This window comes from Staurois parvus, unplaced genomic scaffold (assembly GCF_062004578.1).
Source record: "Staurois parvus isolate SC_StPar_1 unplaced genomic scaffold, SC_StPar_1.0 ptg001557l, whole genome shotgun sequence".
NCBI classification, from domain to species: domain Eukaryota; kingdom Metazoa; phylum Chordata; class Amphibia; order Anura; family Ranidae; genus Staurois; species Staurois parvus.
The window spans coordinates 125,506-146,145 of NW_028319353.1; the positions used below are offsets into that span (position 1 = coordinate 125,506).

At 48.4% G+C, this 20,640-nt stretch overlaps 1 protein-coding gene across 4 annotated transcripts in view; it reads left to right on the forward strand.

Annotated features, from left to right (window-relative positions):
- SIDT1 (SID1 transmembrane family member 1) overlaps positions 1 to 20,640 on the forward strand; it is a 160,879-nt gene that overhangs the window by 73,515 nt on the left and 66,724 nt on the right. For all 4 annotated transcript variants that reach the window (XM_089662818.1, XM_089662819.1, XM_089662820.1 and 1 more), the window contains one exon: positions 7,968 to 8,069. In XM_089662818.1, the coding sequence (XP_089518944.1) occupies positions 7,968 to 8,069 (102 nt within the window). The remainder of the gene's footprint in view (positions 1 to 7,967; positions 8,070 to 20,640) is intronic.

Here is a 20,640-nt window from a genome sequence, read left to right on the forward strand (position 1 = left end):
CATTGGTGTCAGTGGGAGGAATAATGCCCCATCATTGGTATCAGTGGGAGGAATAGTGCCTCATTGCTGGTGTCAGTGGGAGGAATAGTGACCCATCATTGGTGTCAGTGGGAGGAATAGTCCCCCCATCATTGGTGTCAGTGGGAGGAATATTCCCCCCCATTATTGGTATCAGTGGGAGGAATAGTGCCCCATCATTGGTGTCAGTGGGAGGAATAGCGCCCCATCATTGGTGTCAGGGGAGGAATAATGCCCCATCATTGGTATCAGTGGGAGGAATCGTGCCTCATTGCTGGTGTCAGTGGGAGGAATAGTGACCCATTGTTGGTGTCAGTGGGAGGAATAGTGCTCCATCATTGGTGTCAGTGGAAGGAATAGTGCCCCATCATTGGTGTCAGTGGGAGGAATAGTGCCCCATCATTGGTGTCAGTGGGAGGAATAGTGCCCCATCATTGGTGTCAGTGGGAGGAATAGTGCCTCATTGCTGGTGTCAGTGGGAGGAATAGTGACCCATTGTTGGTGTCAGTGAGAGGAATTATGCCCAATGTTGGTGTTAGTGGCAAGAATAATGCCTCAAGGGCCGTATAAAGGCAAGCAAAGGGCCACATCCAGCCCCAGGGCCACAGTTTGGACACCATTGTTGTTTGAGTGACAGCTCTGAGTCTGCTGACATCACATCCAAAGATGGCGGCACCCAGCAGCAGTCAGGCGACTTCTGGACGTGACATAGGGGAGGACATTGGCCGGGTATTCCAGCTCCCTTGTGTCACGCCATCATTTCCCTGTAAAGACTCTTCTAGTTGTCATCAAGGTGCCATTTCCAGTTTTTCTGGTCCCTGACAGAGCCCGATGTGACCTTTGAAACACTTCGTCTTGTTCCTTGCATGCGACCTGAATTCTCATTCTGTGGCTAATTACTACACAGCAGCGCACCCCACGGCAGATTTTTTTTTTTGAAGGGCCTGCAGGTCTTCATTTCTCCATTTTCTGGAATTTCTGGAATGTGGTGAAGCGAGGCCGAGATTCCACTTTGCAAATCAAACCCAATTGTGCGTCATGAAAAATGAACCCTTTCACTGCCAGGAGCCATTTTTTTATGCACACGTTCAACAAACATTTATACATTAATGCCGGCCATAGACGGGTTAAAAATCGGCCGATTTTCGCACTGTTAGTGGGTTAATTGGTCGGCTGTTTTTCGGGGTTTTGGCACATTTTTTTTATCGGTCAAGTTGGAAAAATCGTGGCTGATTTTGACGATCGGACGATTTTCACGGCAATGATGGGCAACTCGGCCGATCGTTGTACCGAAAAAAAATCTGCGCATGAGCCGTGACCTGCAAGAAGAAGAAAAAGAAGAAGAAAAGAAGAGAAGAAGAAAAAGAAGAAGAGAAGAAGTAGAAGCAGGAGAAAAAGAAGAGAAGCAGAAAAAGAAAAGAAAAAGAAGAAGAAAAAAGAAGAAGAAAAAGAAAAGAAGAAGAGAAGAAGAAGAAAAAGTAGAAAAGAAGAGAAGAAGAAAAAGAAGAAGAAAAGAAGAAAAAGAAGAGGAAGAAAAAAGACGAAGAAGAAAAAGAAGAAGAAGAAGAAGAAGAAGAAAGAGAAGAGGTAGGAGAAGAAAAAAAGAAAAAGAAGAAGAATAAGAATTCCAGTCCGCTATTATATTTTACATGAAAAAGTCTTGCGGTTGCAACAATGTATCTATTTGTATCCGAATAAAAACATCTGTATCTGAAATGGATACAAATAGATACATTGTTGCAACCGCAATACTTTTTCATGTAAAATATAATAGCGGAGCTCTCTGCAGGGACAGAAGTAAAAATGCCGGCCATAGACGGGTCAAAAATCGGCCGATTTTCGCACTGTTAGTGGGTTAATTGGTCGGCTGTTATTCGGGGTTTTCGCACATTTTTTTTATCGGTCAAGTTGGAAAAATCGTGGCCGATTTTGACGATCAGCCGATTTTGCCGGCTATGATGGGCAAATCGGCCGATCGTTTTACCGATAAAAAATCTGCACATGAGCCGCGACCTGCAAGAGGAAGAAGAAAAAGAAGAGAAGAAGAAGAAAATAAGAGAAGCAGAAAAAGAAGAAGAGAAGAAGTAGAAGCAGGAGAAAAAGAAGAGAAGCAGAAAAAGAAAAGAAAAAGAAGAAAAAGAAAAGAAGAAGAGAAGAAAAAGAAAAAGTAGAAAAGAAGAGAAGAAGAAAAAGAAGAAGAAGAAAAGAAGAAAAAGAAGAGGGAGAAAAAAGACGAAGAAGAAGAAAAGAAGAAGAAAGAGAAGAAGTAGGAGAAGAAAAAAAGAAAAAGAAGAAGAAGAAGAATTCCAGTCCGCTATTATATATGACATGAAAAGTCTTGCTGTTGCAACAATGTATCTATTTGTATCCGAATAAAACCATCTGTATCTGAAATGGATACAAATAGATACATTGTTGCAACTGCAAGACTTTTCATGTCAAATATAATAGCGGAGCTCTCTGCAGGGACAGAAGTAAAAATGCCGGCCATAGACGGGACAGAAATCGGCTGTTTTTTTACCATTGGTGGTAACGTCAGCCGATCGAACGACCGATTTTTTTTTTTAAACGGCCGGTTTTCGACCCGTCTGTGGCCTGCATTAGTCCCCTTTAACACAGGGCGGACCCGTCAGCGGATCCGCTTGCTGAGCGGGGGATCTCTCCACTGAGCCAGCGGATGACAGTTCCCGTGTCCGCTCCGCTGCTGCAGAGCGGACACCGACACGCAGCCCACTCTACTCTATGGGCAGTCGGATGGAAATGGGCCACCTGTCCGCCTTTCCATCCGACTGCCAATCTGATCCGATCCAACGGACATCTCCCCATCCATCTCTTTTTGGCGGATCGGATGTGCGTTTACACCCCCCGCTCCATAGAGGAGAATGGAGGTTCCGATTTGGTCCGCCTGAAAAACGGGCAGGTGGGACCAGGGGCGGACTGACAACTCATGGGGCTCCCGGGCAATAGGTGACCATGGGCCCCCTGTGTCCTTGCCCACATTCAAAGCATACTCAAAAAAGCCTATAAAAGGTACCAGGGGCATTTCATGGGGCTCCCTACTGACCCCAGGCCCTCAGACAGCGTCGACTGCTCGAATGGTCAGTCCGCCCCTGGGGACCCGATCACAACGTCTGTGTGAAAGGGAACCAACATGATATCTTTTCTGAAAGCGGACACCCCTAGAGAATAAAATGGTGGGCGTTCCAACTTTTTCATGTCGCATGTTGTCAAAGAAACGCAAAATTTCAGTTAACCACTTCCAGTCCAGGCACTTTCCCCCCCTTCCAGTCCGGACACTTTCACCCCCCTTCCAGTCCGGACACTTTCACCCCCCTTCCAGTCCGGACACTTTCACCCCCTTCCAGTCCAGACGCTTTCCCCCCCTTCCAGTCCAGACGCTTTCCCCCCCTTCCAGTCCGGACACTTTCACCCCCCTTCCAGTCCGGACACTTTCACCCCCTTCCAGTCCAGACGCTTTCCCCCCCTTCCAGTCCAGACGCTTTCCCCCCCTTCCAGTCCGGACACTTTCACCCCCTTCCAGTCCGGACACTTTCCCCCCCTTCCAGTCCGGACACTTTCCCCCCCTTCCAGTCCGGACACTTTCCCCCCCTTCCAGTCCGGACACTTTCCCCCCCTTCCAGTCCGGACACTCCCCCCCCCCCCTTCCAGTCCGGACACTTTCTCCCCCTTCCAGTCCGGACACTTTCTCCCCCTTCCAGTCCGGACACTTTCCCCCCCTTCCAGTCCGGACACTTTCCTCCCCCCCCTTCCAGTCCGGACACTTTCACCCCCTTCCTGTCCGGACACTTTCACCCCCCTTCCAGTCCGGACACTTTCCCCCCCTTCCAGTCCGGACACTTTCCCCCCTTCCAGTCCGGACACTTTCCCCCCCTTCCAGTCCGGACACTTTCCCCCCCTTCCAGTCCGGACACTTCCCCCCCCCCCCTTCCAGTCCGGACACTTTCCCCCCCTTCCAGTCCGGACACTTCCCCCCCCCCCCTTCCAGTCCGGACACTTTCCCCCCCTTCCTGTCCGGACACTTTCCCCCCCTTCCAGTCCAGTCCAATTTTCAGCTTTCAGTGCTATCACACTTTGAATGACAATTGCGCGGTCATGCAACACTGTACCCGTATTAATTTTTTTAGCATTTCTTTGAGACAGATAAAGCTTTATTTTGGTGGTATTTATTCACCGCTGGGATTTTTATTTTTTTTTGCTATGTGAATGAAAAAGTCAAAAAATTTACTTACATTTTTTTTCATCACATACGGGACACAAAAGTCCCAAATGTGATGATTTTTAGGTGACAGGTTCTCTTTAACCACCTCCCAGCCGCCATATAGTACAATGACAGGCGCAAGGTAGTTCTCTCGTTCTGATAGGATGTCATATGACGTCCTCCCATTCTCACTGCGCATGCGCTGCTCCCGGAGCGAGCAGCACGGCGATCAGTGGTGCGCTGTGTCTCTCGGACACAGCAGATCACCAATCCATGGAAAGAGCCGAAGATGTCGGCTTGGTCATGTGATCAGCTGTGTCCATCACAGCTGATCACATGTAAATAGGGAAATGCCAGTTATCGGCATCTCTCTCCCCACGAGCCATCACGCTGACAGAGGAGAGGAGAAGAGAGCCGGTAATCGGCATTCCTCTGAGGGGACATGTACACTGATCATCAGAGCACTGATGATCAGTGTGCCCTGATGATCAGTGTAGCCCCAGCAGTGCCACCTGTCAGTGTCCATCAGTGCCACCTGTCAGTGCTGAACAGTGCCACGTGCCAGTGCCCATCAGTGCCACATCAGTGCCCATCTGAGCTGCATTTCAGTGTTGCCCATCAGTGCCAGTCAGTGTCACCTATAAATGCCAATCAGTGCCACCTATCAGTGCTGCCAATCAGTGCCACCTGTCAGTGCCGCCTATCAGTGTGCATCAGTGCCGCCTATCAGTGCCCATCAGTGCCGCCTATCAGTGCCAGTCAGTGCCACCTATCAGTGCCCGTCAGTGCCGCCTATCAGTGCCATATATCAGTGCTGCCTTTCAGTGCCCATCAGTGATGGCTGTCAATGCCCATCAGTGCCACCTACCAGTGCCTCCTCATCAGTGTCCATCAGTGCAGCCTATCAGTGCCCATCACTGCAGCCTCATTAGCGCAACATCAGTGAAGGAGAAGAATCACTTATTTACTAAAGTTTAGAACAAAAACTAAGAAAAAATTTTTTTTTTCAAAATTTTCAGTGGTTTTTGGTTTGTTTAAGAAAAAATAAAAAAACCCCGAGGTGATTAAATAACACCAAAATAAAGCTCTATCTGTCACAAAAAAATTATAAAAATTTCATACGTGTACAGTGTTGCATGACCCGGTAGGCAGGAAGGGGGTAGAAGTGCCCGGGGGGCAGGAAGGGGGTAGAAGTGCCTGGTAAGCAGGAAGGGGGTAGAAGTGCCCTGTAGGCAGGAAGGGGGTAGAAGTGCCCGGTAGGCAGGAAGGGGGTAGAAGTGCCCGGTAGGCAGGGAGGGGGTAGAAGTGTCCTGTAGGCAGGAAGGGGGTAGAAGTGTCCTGTAGGCAGGAAGGGGGTAGAAGTGCCCTGTAGGCAGGAAGGGGGTAGAAGTGCCCGGTAGGCAGGAAGGGGGTAGAAGTGTCCTGTAGGCAGGAAGGGGGTAGAAGTGCCCGGTAGGCAGGGAGGGGGTAGAAGTGTCCTGTAGGCAGGAAGGGGGTAGAAGTGTCCTGTAGGCAGGAAGGGGGTAGAAGTGCCCGGTAGGCAGGAAGGGGATAGAAGTGCCCTGTAGGCAGGAAGGGGGTAGATGTGTCCGGTAGGCAGGAAGGGGGTAGAAGTGCCCTTTAGGCAGGAAGGGGGTAGAAGTGCCCTGTAGGCAGGAAGGGGGTAGAAGCGCCCGGTAAGCAGGAAGGGGGTAGAAGTGCCCGGTAGGCAGGAAGGGGGTAGAAGTGCCCTGTAGGCAGGAAGGGGGTAGAAGTGTCTGGAGGGCAGGAAGGGGGTAGAAGTGCCCTGTAGGTAGGAAGGGGGTAGAAGTGCCCTGTAGGCAGGAAGGGGGTAGAAGTGCCCAGAAGGCAGGAAGGGGGTAGAAGTGCCCTGTAGGCAGGAAGGGGGTAGAAGTGCCCTGTAGGCAGGAAGGGGGTAGAAGTGTCCTGTAGGCAGGAAGGGGGTAGAAGTGTCCTGTAGGCAGGAAGGGGGTAGAAGTGCCCTGTAGGCAGGAAGGGGGTAGAAGTGCCCGGTAGGCAGGAAGGGGGTAGAAGTGCCCGGTAGGCAGGAAGGGGGTAGAAGTGCCCTGTAGGCAGGAAGGGGGTAGAAGTGCCTTGTAGGCAGGAAGGGGGAAGAAGTGCCCAGAAGGCAGGAAGGGGGTAGAAGTGCCCAGAAGGCAGGAAGGGGGTAGAAGTGCCCTGTAGGCAGGAAGGGGGTAGAAGTGCCCAGAAGGCAGGAAGGGGGAAGAAGTGCCCAGAAGGCAGGAAGGGGGAAGAAGTGCCCAGAAGGCAGGAAGGGGGTAGAAGTGCCCTGTAGGCAGGAAGGGGGTAGAAGTGTCCTGTAGGCAGGAAGGGGGTAGAAGTGTCCTGTAGGCAGGAAGGGGGTAGAAGTGCCCAGAAGGCAGGAAGGGGGTAGAAGTGCCCTGTAGGCAGGGAGGGGGTAGAAGTGCCCTGTAGGCAGGAAGGGGGTAGAAGTGCCCTGTAGGCAGGAAGGGGGTAGAAGTGCCCTGTAGGCAGGAAGGGGGTAGAAGTGTCCTGTAGGCAGGAAGGGGGTAGAAGTGTCCTGTAGGCAGGAAGGGGGTAGAAGTGCCCGGTAGGCAGGAAGGGGGTAGAAGTGTCCTGTAGGCAGGAAGGGGGTAGAAGTGCCCTGTAGGCAGGAAGGGGTAGAAGTGCCCTGTAGGCAGGAAGGGGGTAGAAGTGTCCTGTAGGCAGGAAGGGGGTAGAAGTGCCCGGTAGGCAGGAAGGGGTAGAAGTGCCCTGTAGGCAGGAAGGGGGTAGAAGTGCCCTGTAGGCAGGAAGGGGGTAGAAGTGTCCTGTAGGCAGGAAGGGGGTAGAAGTGTCCTGTAGGCAGGAAGGGGGTAGAAGTGCCCGGTAGGCAGGAAGGGGGTAGAAGTGCCCGGTAGGCAGGAAGGGGTAGAAGTGCCCTGTAGGCAGGAAGGGGGTAGAAGTGCCCTGTAGGCATGAAGGGGTAGAAGTGCCCGGTAGGCAGGAAGGGGTAGAAGTGCCCGGTAGGCTAGTGGTTAAAGAAAAAAAATAATTTTTTTACATGTCAACAAAAAGTGTCAGAAAAGGCTGCGTCTTCCAGTGGATACCTAAGTTGGCCACTAGATGGCTCTAAGTGTCATAGGGTTTTCTTATAATACTTAGCTCCCCCTAGTGACCATATGTGGCATTTTATGTTTAAAATCAATGCTTTACAATCGCTTCCCCCCCCCCCATTCTCACAGAGCGAATGTACCGGGTAAATGGTGATGCCTATCCTTTATTGACCCCTACGTGTCTCTACCAGTCCAACAATGAAAATCAGACAGCAGTGGGGAAATGATATAAACCTGCTATCTTGGCCTCCTCTGGGGAGATTTCCCTTCACATCCTGTTCTGATGATTACTATCTCTGAGACAGGAAGTGAAGCGTGAATACCCCCAACGGGGACACAGGCAGCAGTGGGAAAATGCTATAAACCTGTTATCTTGGCCTCCTTTGGGAAGATTTCCCTTCACTTCCTGTTCTGATGACTACTGTTTCTGAGACAGGAAGTGAAGGGTGAATCTCTCCAACGGGGACACAGACAGCAATAAAACCCGACACAAGTACCCGCTCCTCTGACACAAAGTGAGTTTGTCTGGAGTTGCACTTCTCTCGATATTTGGATTTTTAACAGATACGGGAGGGAGAATCTACAGATCTGTATTGGAGATATGGAACAGCCGTGGCCTAGGACGAACGTTTTCCCATGCTTGTGTTTTGCAGTATTTCCTGTACACATTCCCGGAAGGAGTGAACTCCGTGCTCATCAAGGTTCGCTCACAGAACACCTACCCCTGCACTGTGGTGTCCGTCCAGGATATTGCGGTAAGTAGCTGATAGGCCGGCTGGAGGAGATCTCCTCTCACCTCTTCACAGTGACATCTGATTTGTCTGTTTGATGTTATTCCTGTCAGTTTGTTTTTTTTGGTGTGATTATAATTAAAACAAAAATAACAGTTGTTTACAAAGCTCACAATAGCTGAAGCTCAGATTGCACACACAGTTGAAGCTCAGATTGCACACACAGTTGAAGCTCAGATCACACGCACAGCTGAAGCTCAGATTACACGCACAGCTGAAGCTCAGATTACACGCACAGCTGAAGCTCAGATTACACGCACAGCTGAAGTTCAGATTACACGCACAGCTGAAGCTCAGATTACACGTATAGGTGAAGCTCAGATTACACGTATAGGTGAAGCTCAGATTACACGTATAGGTGAAGCTCAGATTGCACACACAGCTGAAGCTCAGATCACACGCACAGCTGAAGCTCAGATTACACACATAGTTGAAGCTCAGATTGCACACACAGTTGAAGCTCAGATCACACGCACAGTTGAAGCTCAGATTACACACATAGTTGAAGCTCAGATGGCACACACAGTTGAAGCTCAGATCACACGCACAGCTGAAGCTCAGATTACACACATAGTTGAAGCTCAGATTGCACACACAGTTGAAGCTCAGATCACACGCACAGCTGAAGCTCAGATTACACACATAGTTGAAGCTCAGATTGCACACACAGTTGAAGCTCAGATTACACGCACAGCTGAAGCTCAGATTACACGCACAGCTGAAGCTCAGATTACACGCACAGCTGAAGTTCAGATTACACGCACAGCTGAAGCTCAGATTACACGTATAGGTGAAGCTCAGATTACATGCGTAGCTGAAGCTCAGATTACACGCACATTTGAAGCCCAGATTACATGCATAGCTGAAGCTCAGATTACACGCACAGGTGAAGCTCAGATTCAACGCGTAGCTGAAGCTCAGATTACACGCACAGCTGAAGTTCAGATTACACGCATAGCTGAAACTCAGATTACACACACAGCTGAAGCTCAGATTACAAGCATAGCTGAAGCTCAGATTACACGCGTATCTGAAGCTCAGATTACACGCGTATCTGAAGCTCAGATTACACACACAGCTAAAGTTCAGATCACACGCATATCTGAAGCTCAGATCACACGCACAGCTGAAGTTCAGATTACACGCACAGCTGAAGTTCAGTTCGCACGCACATCTGAAATTCAGATCGCACGCACAGCTGAAGCTCAGATTACACACGTAGCTGACGAGGAGCGACGTATTCCTGTAACATTCCAGATGTAACTACATAAAGCTTCCAATGCAGAGCTGACCCCTCCTCTTCCTCTGTAGTACATTATATGGCAGAGCTGCATAGAAACATACAAGACTGAAGGCCGATTATAGACCAAGTGGTCCATTGGGGTGGTCCCAAGAATATTGGAATTAATGAGATGCTTTACAGCCATCTACTGGACCATTCCCTGCACTGCAGCAGGTCCACACTGCAGGTTCTAACTCCTAATCTCTACTGGGTCATCTCCTGCACTGCAGCAGGTCCACACTGCAGGTTCTAACTCCTAATCTCTACTGGGCCATCTCCTGCACTGCAGCAGGTCCACACTGCAGGTTCTAACTCCTAATCTCTACTGGGTCATCTCCTGCACTGCAGCAGGACCACACTGCAGGTTCTAACTCCTAATCTCTACTGGGCCATTTCCTGCACTGCAGCAGGTCCACACTGCAGGTTCTAACTCCTAATCTCTACTGGGCCATCTCCTGCACTGCAGAAAGACCACACTGCAGGTTCTAACTCCTAATCTCTACTGGGCCATCTCCTGCACTGCAGCAGGTCCACACTGCAGGTTCTAACTCCTAATCTCTACTGGGTCATCTCCTGCACTGCAGAAAGACCACACTGCAGGTTCTAACTCCTAATCTCTACTGGGCCATCTCCTGCACTGCAGCAGGTCCACACTGCAGGTTCTAACTCCTAATCTCTACTGGGCCATCTCCTGCACTGCAGCAGGTCCACACTGCAGGTTCTAACTCCTAATCTCTACTGGGTCATCTCCTGCACTGCAGCAGGAGCACACTGCAGGTTCTAACTCCTAATCTCTACTGGGCCATCTCCTACACTGCAGCAGGTCCACAATGCAGGTTTTAACTCCTAATCTCTACTGGGCCATGTCTTGCACTGCAGCAGGAGCACACTGCAGGTTCTAACACCTGACCCCTACAGGACCATCTCCTGCACTGCAGCAGGTCCACACTGCAGGTTCTAACACCTGACCCCTACTGGGCCATCTCCTGCACTGCAGCAAGACCACACTGGGGGTTCAAACCCCTGACCCCTACTGGGCCATCTCCTGCACTGCAGCAAGACCACACTGGGGGTTCAAACCCCTGACCTCTACTGGACCTTCTCCTGCACTGCAGCAGGTCCACACTGCAGGTTCTAACTCCTAATCTCTACTGGGCCATCTCTTGCACTGCAGCAAGACCACACTGCAGGTTCTAATGCCTGACCCCTACTGGACCATCTCCTGCACTGCAGCAAGACCACACTGGGGGTTCAAACCCCTGACCCCTACTGATCATCTCCTGCACTGCAGCAAGACCACATTGCAAGTTCTAACACCTGGCCACACTGCAGGTTCTAACTCCTGACCTCTACTGGACCATCTCCTGCACTGCAGCAAGACCACACTAACGGTTCTAATCCCTGATCCCTACCGGACCAAGTTTCATACACGCTGCTCATACACACAAATGCACACGCAGGTCCAGCATGCGTATATGAAAGGTGATTGCACCACACATAGGAGTGAGAGCAATACTTCCAGGGTCATAATTCACAATGAACTCTAAACTGATAACCTGTAAAAGGCTTTCAAACTATCACCTATGGACCATTGTGGGTACTGTAGTTTGTCTCCATTTCCCAGGCGTGCGCGATTTTAAATCTTGACATGTTTGGTATCTATTTACTTGACACATCATCATCTTTTATACTTCACCAAAAAATTGGGTATTATATTTTTGAGTTCATTTCTCCCATCTGAGGCTACCTGACACCACATGCCATGAGTACAGTATGTATACATACAAAATACACCGAACTGCTCCGGAAGAGGCCACAAAATCAGCCCAGCCGATATAAATCCATGCAATATGCTGTAATAGATAAAATGTTACATTGTGACGGAAGACGTAAACGGCAGAGGAGTTACAGCTTTTCAACACGTTTCACTCCCATGCTTCTTCAGGAAAGGAGCGTTCTAGTGATAGAAGAAAAAAATCAGAAAGAAAAATCATCTCACTGGATACATAACAAGTCAATATGTGGAAGACGGAAGCTATGGAGGAGTTACAGTATCTCGACGCGTTTTGCTGACATGCTTCTTCAGGAGGGGGGGGGGGCGTTCTAGTAGTAGAAGCAAGAACATACCACATGCAGACAAATGTGTTTGCATGCATACAATGGTCTAACACGGGTGTCGGCAACCCGCGGCTCCGGAGCCGCATGCGGCTCTTTTTCACCTTTCCTGCGGCTCCGGAGCACACTGCCCACCAGGTGACAGGCAATAGGGTCGGCAAGCCGCGGCTCTTTTAATGCAGATCTTCTGTGTGCCGGGCGCCCTCTGGCAAACATTGGCTGTCAGGATGTAGGCGGGGCAGCCCGGATGTAGGCGGGGCAGCGTGACGAACTCCTCTCCTCTCACAGTCCGCCCTGAAGACCAGAACGGCGCGGGAACCCAGCGAGAGGAACGCGCGGAGCAAAGGTAAGTGAATTCACACAATATGGGGAATGAATTACTATATGGGGGATGAATTACTATATGGGGAATGAATTACTATGGGGGATGAATTACTATATGGGGGATGAATTACTATGGGGGATGAATTACTATAGGGGGGATGAATTACTATATGGGGGATGAATTACTATATGGGGGATGAATTACTATAGGGGGGATGAATTACTATATGGGGGATGAATTACTATATGGGGGATGAATTACTATGGGGGATGAATTACTATATGGGGGATGAATTACTATGGGGGATGCATTACTATAGGGGGGATGAATTACTATAGGGGGGATGAATTACTATATGGGGGATGAATTACTATATGGGGGATGAATTACTATAGGGGGGATGAATTACTATGGGGGATGAATTACTATAGGGGGATGAATTACTATGGGGGATGAATTACTATATGGGGGATGAATTACTATATGGGGGATGAATTACTATATGGGGGATGAATTACTATGGGGGATGAATTACTATATGGGGGATGAATTACTATATGGGGGATGAATTACTATATGGGGGATGTATTTTCAGTTTTAAAAATGTTTCTCTCAAAATAAATTTCAATCGTGGTTTTGGCGAGATTTGGCTCAGTCGAAAAAAAAGGTTGCCCACCACTGACCTAAGGCTATGATTGTGATTATGACGATACACTGTGGCCCTGATTAACCCTTTGCTTACTGGGCCCTTAAACCCCCTTCATGACCAGAGCGTTTTTTGCAATATATGCAGTGTCGGATTTGTTTTAAATGTTGCAATGGTTTTGCGGCTCCCAGTCTTTTTTTCCCTCTCCGAAACGGGTCCAAGTGGCTCTTTATGTCTTAAAGGTTGCAGACCCCTGGTCTAACATGACATCTGAAAAAGAAAAAACTGCCAGAGATGCTAATGATGCAATATACAATTGGGAATCTGCAGGCATGGACTTAATAAGAATCAAGCCAACCAGAACACTGCAGAAGAACAGGGTTCAAGGAGCCCACGTGATGCTTAGGAGACACAAAGAGGATACTGAAACTCTTTCCCTTATTGCCGCCGATGCTGTGACTTGTGAATGTGCTTAGCCTGACTTCTGCTGTTTCTGGGGCTGACCTGAGTTGCTTGACTCTGCCTGTGTCTTCTTTTCTGTTGCTGACTCTGCCCATTCCTGACTATCCTTACCAGCTGCCTACCTCAACCTCTGCCTAGAAACTTGGCTATCATTGTGTGCCCCCTACCTTGATGACTACCTAGAAATCGGACTATCCTTGCCTCCTGCCTTCCTTAACCTCTGCCTCGAAACCTGACTTATCAATTCCTGCTGCCTAACTCGACCTCTGCCTAGAAACTTGACCATCCTTGCCTGCTGCCCACATCAACTTCTTCCTAGAAACTTGACCATCCTTGCCTGCTGCCTACCTCAACCTCTGCCTAGAAACTTGACCATCCTTGCCTGCTGCCTACCTCAACCTCTGCCTAGAAACTTGATTGTTCTTTCTTGTCCGCTTGTTTTGATGTCTCCCTAGAAACTTGACCATCCTTGCCTGCTGCCCCTGGAAACTAGGCTATCCCTACATGCTGCCTACCTCAACCTCTGCCTAGAAACTTGATTGTTCTTTCTTGTCCCCTAGTTTTGATGTCTACCTAGAAACTTGACCATCCTTGCCTGCTGCCCCTGGAAACTAGGCTATCCCTACATGCTGCCTACCTCAACCTCTGCCTAGAAACTTGATTGTTCTTTCTTGTCCCCTAGTTTTGATGTCTACCTAGAAACTTAACCATCCTTGCCTGCTGTCCCTGGAAACTTGATTATCTCTACCTGCTACCTACCTCAACCTCTGCCTAGAAACTTGACCATCTGTTCCTGCTGCCTACCTCAACCTCTGCCTAGAAACTTGACCATCCTTGCCTGCTGCCTATCTCAGCCTCTGCCTAGAAACTTGACCATCCTTGCCTGCTGCCTACCTCAACCTCTGCCTAGAAACTTGACCATCCTTGCCTGCTGCCTACCTCAACCTCTGCCTAGAAACTTGACTGTTCTTTCTTGTCCCCTAGTTTTGACGTCTACCTAGAAACTTGACCATCCTTGCCTGCTGTCCCTGGAAACTTGATTATCTCTACCTGCTGCTTACCTCAACCTTTGCCTAGAAACTTGACCATCTGTTCCTGCTGCCTACCTCAACCTCTGCCTAGAAACTTGACCATCCTTGCCTGCTGCCTACCTCAACCTCTGCCTAGAAACTTGACCATCCTTGCCTGCTGCCTACCTCAACCTCTGCCTAGAAACTTGACCATCCTTGCCTGCTGCCTACCTCAACCTCTGCCTAGAAACTTGACCATCCTTGCCTGCTGCCTACCTCAACCTCTGCCTAGAAACTTGACTGTTCTTTCTTGTCCCCTAGTTTTGATGTCTACCTAGAAACTTGACCATCCTTGCCTGCTGCCCCTGGAAACTAGGCTATCCCTACATGCTGCCTACCTCAACCTCTGCCTAGAAACTTAACTATCATTGTCTGCTGCCCCTGGAAACTTGACTATCCTTGCCTGCCTCTTCCTCTGCCTAGAACCTTAAATATCCTTGCCTGCCACCTCCCTTGACCTCTGTCTATAAACTTGATTATCCTTTACCTGTCACCTGTGTCACCCTGCCTAGAATCTTGCTATCCTTGCTGCCTTCCTAGACCTCTGTCTAGACATGTGAGCATTTTGCCTGCTGCTTGCCTCAACCTCTGAAAAGAAACTTGACTATTCTTGTCTACTGCCTGCCTCAACCTCTGCCTGAAAACTATCCTTGATGCTGTCTTCCTCGAACTGAACCTGGCCAATCTGCTTGCTGTTTTTCTGTCTCCTCATTGTACAGCACCTTGAAAAAGTCTTCCTATCCATTGAAATTTTCTACATTTTGTCATGTTACAACCAAAAACATCAATGTGTTTTATTGGGATTGGATGTGATAGACCAACACAAAGTGCCACATAATTGTGAAGTGGAAGGAAAATGAGAAATGGTTTCCAACATTTGTGACCAATAAATCTGTGACAAGTGTGGCGGCATTTGTATTCGGCCCCCCGGAGTCAATACTTTGTAGGACCCCTTTGGCTGCAATTCCAGCTGCAAGTCTTTTTGGGGATGTCTCTTTGCACATCTAGAGAGGGACATTTCTGCCCATTCTTCTTTGCAGAATCCCTCAAGCTCTGTCAGATTGGATGGAGAGCGTCTGGGAACAGCAATTTTCAAGTCTTGCCACAGATCCTCCATTGTATTTAGGTCTGGACTGTGACTGGGCCATTCTAACACATGAAGATGCTTTTATCAGAACCATTCCATTGTAGGTCTGGCTGGATGTTTCGGATCGTTGTCCTGCTGGAAGGGGAACCTCCGCCCCGGTCTCAAGTCTTTTGCAGACTCTAACAGGTTTTCTTCTAAGATCGCCCTGTATTTGGCTCCATCCATCTTCCCATTAACTCCCTGTCCCTGCTGAAGAAAAGCATCCCCACAACATGATGTTGTCACCACCATGTTTCACGGTGGGGATCGTGGGTTCAGGGTGGTGTGCAGTGTTAGTTCAATTTTGGTCTCTTCTGACCAGAGCCCCATCTTCCACATGTTTGCTATGTCCCCCACATGGCTTCTCGCAAACTGCAAACGGGACTTCTTATGGCTTACTTCCAACAATGGCTTTCTTCTTGCCACTCTTCCATAAAGGCCAGATTTGTGGAGCGCACGACTAATAGTTGTCCTGTGGACAGATTCCCCCACCTGAGCTGTGGATCTCTGCAGCTCCTCCAGAGTTCCCATGAGCCTCTTGGCTGCTTCTCTGATGAATGCTCTCCTTGCCCGGCCTGTCAGTTTAGGTGGAGGGCCATGTCTTGGTAGGTTGGCAGTTGTGCCGTACTCTTTCCGTTTTCGGATGATGGATTGAACAGTGCTCTGTGAGATGCTCAAAGCTTGGGATATTTTTTTATAACCTAACCCTGCTTTAAACTTCTACACAACTTTATCCCTGATCCATCTGGTGTGTTCCTTGGCCTTCATGATGCTTTTTGTTCACTAATGTTCTCTAACAAACCTCTGAGGGCTTCACAGAACAGCTGGATTTATCCTGAGATCACATGACACACAGGGGGACTCTATTTACTAATTAGGTGACTTCTGAAGGCAATTGGTTCCAGTAGATTTTAGTTAGGGGTATCAGAGTAAAGGGGGCTGAATACAAATGCCACGCCACACTTTCAGATATTTATATTTAAAAAATGTTCTAAACAATTTCTCATTTTCCTTCCACTTCACAAATATGTGCCACATTGTGTTGGTCTATCACATAAAATCCCAATAAAATACATTGGCGTTTTTGGTTGTAACATGACAGAATGTGGAAAATTTCAAGGGGGAGGAAGACTTTTTCAAGGCACTGTAACCTCCCTATTCCTGCTATCCACTGGTGGCATGATCCTGAGGGCCATAACCTGGTGGCATCTTGCAGCAAAGTAGCCTAGCGGTCACTAGAATTGCAGACCTATTATCCCTTATGGGGTGTTCTGGTGAAGACCAAGAAGTCTGAGGGCCATAACCTGGTGGCATCTTGCAGCAAAGTAGCCTAGCGGTCACTAGAATTGCAGACCCATTATCCCTTAGGGAGTGTTCTGGTGAAGACCAAGACGCCTGAGGGCCATAACCTGGTGGCATCTTGCAGCAAAGTAGCCTAGCGGTCACTAGGATTGCAGTCCCATTATCCCTTACAGGGTGTTCTGGTGAAGACCAAGAAGCGAGAGGGCCATAACCTGGTGGCATCTTGCAGAAAAGTAGCCTAGCGGTCACTAGGATTACGGACCCAGTATCCCTTACTGGGTGTTCTGGTGAAGACCAAGAAGCCTGAGGGCCATAACCTGGTGGCATCTTTCAGCAAAGTAGCCTAGCGGTCACTAGGATTGCGGACCCATTATCCCTTACGGGGTGTTCTGGTGAAGACCAAGAAGTCTGAGGGCCATAATCTGGTGGCATCTTGCGGGAAAAGTAGCCTAGCGGTCACTAGGATTACGGACCCATTGTCTCTTACTGGGTGTTCTGGTGAAGACCAAGAAGCCTGAGGGCCATAACCTGGTGGCATCTTTCAGCAAAGTAGCCTAGCGGTCACTAGGATTGCGGACCCATTGTCCCTTACGGGGTGTTCTTGTGAAGACCAAGAAGCCTGAGGGCCATAACCTGTTGGCTTCTTTCAGCAAAGTAGCCTAGCGATCACTAGGATTGCAGACCCATTATCCATTACGGGGTGTTCTGGTGAAGATCAAGAAGCCTGAGGGCCATAACCTGGTGGATTCTTTCAGCAAAGTAGCCTAGCGGTCACTAGGATTGCGGACCTATTATCCCTTACAGGGTGTTCTGGTGAAGACAAAGAAGCCGCTTAGATTCCTCAGCCAGTGCCACCTGTCCATTGGTCAACTCGTAACAGATTATTTTGACAATTTTTGGTTACGATTTCTTCATTCGTCCTTTATGTGGCATACCCTCAGACCTCCCCTCCTTGTTTTTTTTTTCTAGCTTAGTATTTTTACAAACAATAATGTCAGAAGTAACCTTCGGTCCAGCTTTATACTGAAAACACAAGACCGTCTCACTGCACACAGTCACGTGACCGCTTAATTGGAGGGTCGATCCAACATGCAGCTTTTTGCTCTTGGCCAGCAATACAGAACAGTCCATCCCTCAGCAGGAAGACTTGGCTTCAGCAGCCGTCAGGAAATTAGAGAGTCGGCGGGAAGACAGGAATTGTGGATGTCCTGCGGATTCTGCAGTAATGATGAGGAAATCGTCCACGGCGGTGGGGTGATAAATGGCTGGCCTCCACCAGGACCTGGGTTCACTTGTAGTTCAGCACCTGCACAACGCTACAATTCTCTGATATGATGTGGAAATCGAATACATTTTATTTCTGAAAAATATATTATAAAAAAAAAAAAATATTTATATAAAAAAAAAAGATCTTCAGGCTTTACCAATAAATCAAAGGGTGGGAAAAGGATCCCCAATGGAATTGTTCGATCCATCCAGACACTCAATCTTCCAGTATAAAATGTCCCTGGGGGAATCATGATCAATCTCTTCTGATCGATTTTGTTTGAAAAGAAGCGAAAGGGAAAAAGGAGATTTTCTGATTTTGATAAGAAGGTCTGTTTATAAATCTGAGAAGATTATTCTCTGCTATTGATTTACTGACCTCTGCTGGACAGCGGCCCCAAATGTCAGCAAAGGCCGAGCAATGCACAGATGGTAGTACCACGGATCTTCGACCAGATTGCAGTTATTGACCAGAGACATTTGGAAATGATGGTGTCGGTCAGGGGTCCCCAAACTTTTTAAACAAGGGGTCGATAGTCTGTGCTTCAGACTGTGTGTGTGTTGGGGGGGGGAGGGCAGAGGCCAGTGGAAATGGGAAAACACCTAGTGCCAGTGGGAGTAAACAATGCATTATCATTGGTGTCAGTGGTAGGAATTGTGCTCCATCATTGGTGTCATTGGGTGGATTTGTACCCTATGGTTGGTGTCATTGGGAGGAATTGTGCCCCATCGTTGGTGTCATGGGGAGGAATTGTACCCCATCGTTGGTGTCATTGGGAGAAATTGTGCCCCATCGTTAGTGTCATTGGGAGGAATTGTACCCCATTGTTGGTGCCATTGGGAGGAATTGTGCCCCTTCTTTGGTGTCATTGGGACGAATTGTTCCCCATCATTGGTGTCATTGGGAGGAATTGTACACCATCATTTGTTGTCATTGGGAGGAATTGTACACCATCATTTGTTGTCATTGGGATGAATTGTGCCCCTTCTTTGGTGTCAGTGGGATGAATTGTACCCCATCGTTTGGTGTCATTGGGAGGAATTGTGCCCCTTCTTTGGTGTTATTGGGATGAATTGTACCCCATCGTTGGTGTCATTGGGAGGAATTGTGCCCCTTCTTTGGTGTCATTGGGAGGAATTGTACCCCATTGTTGGTGTCATTGGGAGGAATTGTGCCCCATCGTTGGTGTAATTGGGAGGAATTGTTCCACATAGCTGGTGTCATTGGGAGGAATTGTGCCCCTTTGTTGGTGTCATTGGGGGGAATTATACCCCATTGTTGGTGTCATTGGGAGGAATCATGCCCCATCACTGGTATCATGGGGAGGATTTGTACCCCATTGTTGGTGTCATTGGGAGGAATTATGCCCCATTGTTGGTGTCATTGGGAGGAATTGTGCACCTTTTTGGTGTCATTGGGAGGAATCGTACCCCAACGTTTGGTGGCATTGGGAGGAATTGTGCCCCTTCTTTGCTGTCATTGGGAAGAATTGTACCCCATTGTTGGTGTCATTGGGAGGAATTGTACCCCATTGTTGGTGTCATTGGGAGGAATTGTGCCCCTTCTTTGGTGTTAGTGGGAAGACATATGTCCAGTTGTTGGTGTCAGTGGGAGGGCACATGCCCAATTGTTGGTGTCAGTGGTACTTGTACAGGGTGTCTGGATGATTCTTCTACACACCAAAGGATTCCCACAGTTTGTAGTGCAAATCAATGGATCTAAGACGGAAGCGTTGCGTGATGAATTGATGGTCCAGGTACAAATTATATATCAGTATAATAATATTATATATATTCTAATGTAAGTTGAAGTGGAAGTCCAAATAGGAAAGCCAACACGTTTCAGGGGCCCTTCACCGGGGCCTAAAGATAAGAAACAATGTATGAGGACTGAATGGAGGATACAATCTACACTCTCCGGCCTCTTTAGTAGGTCCACCTGTTCTATTGCTTGGTAACACAAATTACTAATCAGCCAATCACACGGCAGCAACTCAATGGATTTAGGCATCTAGACGTGGTGAAGACGACTTGCTGAAGTTCAAAATGAGCATCAGAATGGGGAAGAAGAGGATTTAATTGACTTTGAACGTGGCATGGTTGTTGGTGCCTCACGGACTGGTCTCAGTATTTAAAAAACTGTTGATCTACTGGGATTTCCACACATAACCATCTCTAGGATTTACAGAGAATGGTCCGAAAAAGAGAAAATATCCTGTGAGTGGCAGTTGTGTGGAGGAAAATGTCTTGTTGAGGTCAGAGGAGAATGGGCAGACTGGTTGGAGATGATAGAAAGGTAACAGTAACTCCTCTGACCAGAGCCCCTTCTTCCACATGTTTGCTGTGTCCCCCACATGGCTTCTCACAAACTGCAAACGGGACTTCTTATGGCTTTCCTCCAACAATGGCTTTCTTCTTGTTCCTCTTCCATAAAGGACAGATTTGTGGAGTGCACAACTAATAGTTGTCCTGAGGACAGATTCTCCCCCCTGAGCTGTGGATCTCTGCAGCTCCTCCAGTGTTCCCATGGGCCTCTTGGCTGCTTCTCTGATGAATGCTCTCCTTGCCCGGCCTGTCAGTTTAGGTGGACGGCCATGTCTTGGTAGGTTGGCAGTTGTGCCGTACTCTTTCCATTTTCGGATGATGGATTGAACAGTGCTCTGTGAGATGGTCAAAGCTTGGGATGTTTTTTTTTTATAACTTAACACTGCTTTACACTTCTCCACAACTTTATCCCTGACCTGTCCGGTGTGTTCTTTGGCCTTCATGATGCTGTTTGTTCACTAATGTCCTCTAACAAACCTCTGAGGGCTTCACAGAACAGCTGGATTTATACTGAGATCACATGACACACAGGGGGACTTACTAATTAGGTGACTTCTGAAGGCAATCGGTTCCACTAGATTTTAGTCAGGTGTATCAGAGTAAAGGGGGCTGAATA